The 6,881-nt window shown below is 44.8% G+C and overlaps 1 protein-coding gene across 1 annotated transcript; it reads left to right on the top strand.

Annotated features, from left to right (window-relative positions):
• On the top strand, positions 1-942 carry ORNANAV1R3229 (vomeronasal 1 receptor ornAnaV1R3229). Its single transcript, NM_001253621.2, has one exon. The coding sequence runs from the start codon at positions 1-3 to the stop codon at positions 940-942; it is 942 nt and encodes a 313-aa protein (NP_001240550.2).
• The last annotated feature ends 5,939 nt before the right edge of the window (positions 943-6,881 follow it).

Consider the following 6,881-nt stretch of genomic DNA (forward strand, 5'->3'; position numbering starts at 1 on the left):
ATGCTTTTAATTGACCTGGTCTTCAAAATCCTTTTCTTTATTCAGACTGGGGTTGGGCTTCTGGAAAACTCAGTGCTACTCATGCTGTTTGTCAGTGTCTTCAGTTTCCACACCTATCATAAGAAGCCCACAGACCTGATCCTTGCCCATCTGACTGTGGCCAACACAGTGATACTTATCATCCAGGTAGCACCGGGGATGATTCTGGCCATCAGGTGGGAAAATGCAATGGATGTGGTGGGGTGCCAGATCACCCTGTTCATCAGGAGAGTGGCCCGGGGCCTTTCTATCTGCACCACATGTCTCCTGAGCATATTCCAGGCCATCACCATCAGTCCCAGCACTTCCCGCTGGGCCCAGATCAAACCCAGCCTCTCCAAGAATATCCCTTTTGTCTTCCTCTTTTTCTGGGTTCTCAACTTCATGGTAGAAATGAACATACTAAAATCCACTGAAGTCAGCCAAAATGTCACTCTCACCATCCATGTTCACAGTAGGAAATGTTGTCTTAATTTGATCCGGGGGAATTATTTAAATAATGTGACTTTTCTAACTGCCAAAGTGATCCGAGATGCCGTCTTTATGTTCCTCATGAGCTGGGCCAGTGGCTACATGGTGATCATGCTCTACCGACACCGTAAACAAGTCCAGCATATTCACAGCACCAGCCTCTCCCCAAAATCCTCAGCAGAGACCAGAGCCACCCAGACCATCCTGCTCCTCGTCACCTGCTTTGTTTCCTTTTATTGCATCAACAGCAGCCTTGCCCTGGCTTTGAATTTTTTCGAGGAGGACAACTCTAGGTTATATGATCCTGGATTATTTGTGGGTGCCTGCTATTCTTTCTTTGGACCCTTAGTGCTCATCAATAATGACCCCCGAGTTTTCAAACTGCTATGTCCTCTTGGAAGAAAGAGAGCCCTCTCCTCCTTCATATCCTAGTAATGAGAAGCATTTTACCTCTCCTCTAAATATACCATGCACAGAGTCGCTGTAATGTCGTCGTTTAGAAAGAAGAAGCCGGCTTTGGAAGCCCACCGTCTTGATGTGTGTGACTCTTCCTAATCCAGTCAACAAGTATCCCTGTAGTCCCCATCTCTCCCCACCTGGAAAGACCATTCAGTGACTCACTACCCCTATGGGAACGTAACAAGAGAGAGTCCATTCTTTGATAGGAAGGGAATGTTTAACCACATCATTCTATCTTCTTGCCATCACTCCCCTTCCAACTACCATTCTTTTCTCTTCAAACCACAGGTTCCATCAGGCTTTCTACCATGAATGGATCATGATAGTTTTCATCAACTTTAGAATTTTCATCATCTACTTCAACCTCCTCTCTTTCTTCTTTTCTCCTCAATTCTTATCTTTCGACAGAGAGCAATCCTGGATGGAGGTTTCTGGTGGTGGTAAAGTTACCTGGACTCAGAAGGAGATAAGCTAAGATCAACTAAGGATATGTAAAAAGAACGTGTCCAGTTGGGATCCAAGATGGTTCCCCGTAACGCCACAGTTAAAATGTATCATATGATATCATGTCTTCAACAGGATGATGCAAAGACAATATCTTTGAACATCCATTTTGGGCATTAAAATCATGGATTTGGGATCCAACAACTGGGCCATATATTGTCAGTAAGGAAGGCAATAGTAGACTACTGGGGACTAGTAGAAAGAGCCAAGGTGTAGGAATCTGGATCCATGGGTCCGAGTCCTGCCTCTGCTGTGTGTGTAAGTTGAACTGGACTAGGCCCCAATTTCTTCATCTATTGAATGGAAATCTCTGCTCTACTCTACCTCACGGGCATGTTGTGGAACACAGTATAACAACTGTGAAAGTGATTTGGAAAAGTGATTTGTGCTACTCTATCCAGGCATCGACATTAGTGATTGAAATGGAGGAATCAGGGATGGGTCTAGCCTGGAGAGTCATTTTCAAAAAGTAACGCAGAGAAATGTCAGCACTTGAATTTCCTCATGTCCTTTCTTCATAGATGGATGACTTCATAGATGACTAGATAGTCATCCACTCCTCCTCTTCTTCATCTCATGTACCTCAGTGAACTCAGACTTCTCTGCTGTGGATTAAACATTCATTCTTTCATTCAATTGTATTTATTGAGTGCTTACAGTGTGCAGAGCACTGTACTAAATGCTTGGGAAAGTACAATATAGCAATAAAGAGAGCCTATCCCTGCACACAATGAGCTCACAGTCTTGATTCTGTGGTATCACAGCTGCTATTTTGCAGAAGCAGTCCAATCATATGAACCTAGAGCATTTCTTCAGCAGCAACTTTGAACTCCCCATCAGCTCCAAAGCCTGTAGGATCTTGTCTGAGTCATGAGAACTGGTGGCAGAAGCTGCCATGGATTTTTAGAAATTTACAAAAATATCCAGTTCCCTAGGGATGCCAAGGGAAAATCAGACTGCCCATTGTGAAACCAATTGACCAGCCATGTGACTAGCTGGTGTTTGTGGATAATCGGCATTCATTGTGCCATTCTGACCAACAGTCAGGGAAATCAACTCAGGAGAAGAATTGCTTAGGGAAGCTTGGGTGGACTAGACTGAGGGCTGGGGATGGAGCCCCTCTTGGGGTCCTGGGGAGGGCCCTGGGGATTCAGGTTTCCTGCTGTGCCCATATGATGCCCCTGCGAATAGGCAATCTCTGGCAACCCATTCTACCCTTTAGAACCAGAAGGTAACACAGGGAGAACCAGGATAATGGCTCAACCTCTTGCCCTCTGCCCGGGGGTACAGGAAGATAATGAGAATGCTGCAAGTTCATTTCTGGTTCTCATGGAGCTTCAGGAAACCTTCCCTACCTAATCTTGCATATTCCCATGCTATTTCCCCCACCTACTACGTCACCCATGCATTGGTGTTGAGTGAGTTGCTAACCGTCTGTAAATTCATAGACAGTCTAAAAAACAGTCCATGATAGCCCATATGCACACAGCCTAGAAAAGGATTTCCCTGTCTGTAAATTCAGGCTGCTGCAGAGAAGTGAGAAGAAGAACTCTGTTTGCTCTGTTAGCTGAGGTCCCTGGCGGGGCACTGTTACTGGAACAGTGGCATGAAACTAAAACCCTGATTCCCGGGTACAGGAATGAAGTGAGTTTGAGTGATGTCCAGTCTGCCTTGGCAGGTCAATCAGCATTGGCAGTGGTACCAGCCCTGAAATTTGAGCCTCGGTGCCCCTTGGTCTCAGAATGGACCAAAGAACCATCAGGGGAAAATCAAGTGCTTAAAGTGCAAGGATGATTCTGTTATATGTTAAGTGCTTACTCTGTGTCAAACTCCTTTCTAGGTGCTTGGGTAGGTACAGTCCTTGTCCCACAAGGGGCTGATAAGATAGGTAGAAGAGAAAACTGATATTGATTGCCCATTGTACAGATGAGGAAACCATGGCACAGAAGCAGAAAGTCACCCAGAGGACTCTGTGGCACAAAGGAAATTATGGCTCAAAGTCACCCAGCATATACGCTGTTTCAGAAAAGCAGCATGGCTCAGTGGAAAGAGCCCGGGCTTGGGAGTCAAAGGTCATGGGTTCTAATCCCGGCTCCGCTGCTTGTCAGCTGTGTGACATTGGGCAAGCCACTTAACTTCTCTGTGCTTCAGTTACCTCATCTGTAAAATAGGGATGAAGACTATGAGCCCTACGTGAGAGAACCTGATCACCTTGTATCCACCCCAGCGCTTAGAACAATGCTTGGCACATAGTAAGCGCTTAACAAATACCAACATTATTATATGTAAAAGAGCTGAAATTAGACTCTTTCCACTTTTGGGGCTGTGAGAGTCCTCAAGCACCCCTATGAGGACACTTGTTGAATCTTATTCCCTCAACAATAGTGAAGACATCAATCAATCAACCCATAGGATTTATGGCTCCAGAATTCCGTGACAATCACAACTCCAGTTGGTATCTCTGAGTAAGCCTCAGAAAGTTTTACTTCCAAGCTGACCCCACCCATTCAGTGATTTATTTGATTAATGGCTCATTTATTTAATTCCACATCAGTGTGTTTTGGAAGAGGTTTCCAACAGGGAAGTAAGCTCGTCCCCTCTGCAGGTTGTGCCTTCTTTGGAGACATCTCAGACTCCCACTCCAGAAACCTTTGTCACAACAAAAGCAAGTGACCAGATAATCATAGCCCTGAGGGGAGATGAGCTCACACCACCTCATCCCTATAACTGCTGCCTCAACTGGCCCCTGCCAAGCATAGACGAGACCAGTGTGATGAGCTCAAAGACCCCTTCAGGTGAGTGAGCCCTGCGTATCAGACTCTGATATGTGGTGTGAGCGGAAAAAAAAAAAAACAGAAGGGATGAGGGTCCCTGGGATATGGGAGACTGGGGTGTACTGATGTCACTGTAAATGTCCCTGGATCCTGTTTCTTTCGAAGCCATGGAGTTTAGAGTCACAGTCAGTAACTTCTCCTCTTTCTGGCTATTATAGATTCTCTCATAAGAGGAGGAAGAAATTACACAAACACTTCATTTTTGTCCAGCTTCTCTAGTTGAGATCTACTACCTTAATGGCTGTCCGCTAAAACAAGTGCCCTTCCCCTTCTCTGCCTCTCTCTCTCTGTTCATCTCCACATTCTCAACACCTGGAGTGCCTTTCCCATACATTTTTCATACACTTGAATTTGTTCAATTTAAGTACTTGATATTCACCCCCACAGTACTTATAATTATCATTAGTAGTAGTAGTATTTATTGAGTGCCCATCACAGTTTGGAGTGCTGATGTTTTTGAGGGCTTTCTATGTGCAGGTGCTGTACTAAGTGCTGGGGTAGTTACAAGATAATCAGGTTAGTCGCAGTCCTCGTTCCACTTTAGGTATCACAGTCTAAGTGATAATGTGGGTAAGGTCTCTGACTGGAGTCTCTGGACAAGCATCTGAGATCTCAGTGTACAGACAGTCCTTTAGGTCCCGATAATAACGAGATTGGACAAAGTCCCTGTCCCCTATGGGGCTCACAGTCCAAGTGGGAGGAGAAACCGATCTAGAATCCCCATTTTACAAATGACACAGAGAAGTTAAGTGACTTACCCAAGGTTACACAGCAGACAAGTGGCAGATTTGGGATTAGAACCCAGGTCTTCTGGCTCCCAGGCCCATGCATTTTCCACTAGTCCATATTTTGATGCATCTTTTCCTTCCTGCCCCTTAGATTCAACTCCCTTTTGGCATTTCAGGTCTGAGAATTTGTGATTGTATAGTGGGACTACAGATTTCTCCCCTGCTCCTTTACAAATGACTATGGCAGATTGTTTTACACTGTAACTCTTTTGGCTCATCACTGGGTATCTGTGGCTCTAGAGTGCACAGAGAGAAATATTTCAATTAGGCTCTCAATATCAACCAATGTTTTTTTTAAAAAAATTATATTTGTTTAGCGCTTACTATGTGCCAAGCACTGTTCTACGTGCTGGGTCAATACAAGGTAAATCAGCTTGGACACAGTCCCTGTCCCACATGAGGCTCATACTCCTAATTCCCATTTTATAGATGAGGTAACTGAGGACAGAGAAGTAAAGTGACTTGCCCAAGATCACACAGCGGACAAGTGGTAGAGTCAGAATTAGAACCCATGACATCTGACTTCCAAGCCCATGCTCTTGCCACTAGGCCATGCTTCTTCCCATATTTATTGAGCACATACAGGGTACAGAATACTGTACTAAGTACTTTAGAAGGTACAGTACAACAGAGTTGGTAGACATAATCCCTGCCCACAAGTTTACAGCAGAGAGAGGGAAACAGACATTAATATAAGTAAATACATTACAGATGTGTACATAAATGCTGGTAGAGCTGAGGATGGGCTGAATATCAAATGCTTAAAGGATACAGACCCAAGTGCATAGGTGAAACAGAAGGGAGAACGAGTAGGAGAGATGAAGGTTTAGTTGGGAAAGACTTCTTGGAGGAGCTGTGATTTTAATGGACAGTACAATCTTTCAGCACTCATGCCCTGAGATGTTGATCAATGAATAGGAAACAGAGTATCTGATCATGATGCAAGGCCCTCTTTGAGCTAGACTGTAAGCTCCTTGAGCACGGGGATTGAATCTCCCAACTCTGATTCTCTCAAGTTTTTAGACAGGGCTCTACCACCCTGCACGATTGGTTGGTTTCATATTATCCACAGTCCACCCAACTCCTGGTGTTGGATGAATAGAGAAGGGGTTTGGTCTCTGACAAAATGGTAGAGGTCTCCAGTAACTGGGGGCATGACAGATTTGCCAGCTGGTCTAAAACTGGGGGTCATATCCCTAGCCACGGGGGTCAAGCTGGACTTCAGAGAAAGGGCAACAGCAAACCGGTGGAGCCAAGGGAACCAGTGTGGCATGGATAGAGCATGGGCCTGGGAGTTAGAAGGACATGGATTCTAATCCCAGTTCTGCCACTTGCCTATTGTGTGACCTTGGGCAAATCACTTCACTTCTCTGTGCTTCAGTTACCTCTTCTGTAAAATGGGTATTGAGACTTTGAGCCGTACATGGAACCAACTCAATTTGCTTTTATCTACGCCAGCACTTAGTACAGTGCCTGGAACATAGTAAACACTTAACAAATGCCATCTTTATTATTATTACCATTATTATTATTAAGGGATTTGGGGTTCAAACATCAATGGCAGCCCTGGGGACCAAACTGATGGAAATGTGTACCAAGGTGTGCTCTTTGGAACCATACATTTTCGGCAAGATCCTCCCCCATAACTGTGATAGACGGACAAACCCTTCAGCTCTTTGGAACCTATAGCTACCTACCACCCTTCAAGACGAACTTAGAGAGTCAAGGCCTCAGACAAAAGAGTTCTTTTTTTTTCAGGGAATTCTAATTGAAGGCCTCTTCCCCA

The sequence above is a fragment of the Ornithorhynchus anatinus genome, chromosome X5 (genome assembly GCF_004115215.2).
Source record: "Ornithorhynchus anatinus isolate Pmale09 chromosome X5, mOrnAna1.pri.v4, whole genome shotgun sequence".
Classification (NCBI taxonomy): domain Eukaryota; kingdom Metazoa; phylum Chordata; class Mammalia; order Monotremata; family Ornithorhynchidae; genus Ornithorhynchus; species Ornithorhynchus anatinus.

Coding starts and splice junctions, on each gene's coding strand:
- ORNANAV1R3229 (NM_001253621.2), top strand. CDS start 1: ATGCTTTTAATTGACCTGGTCTTCAAAATCCTTTTCTTTATTCAGACT.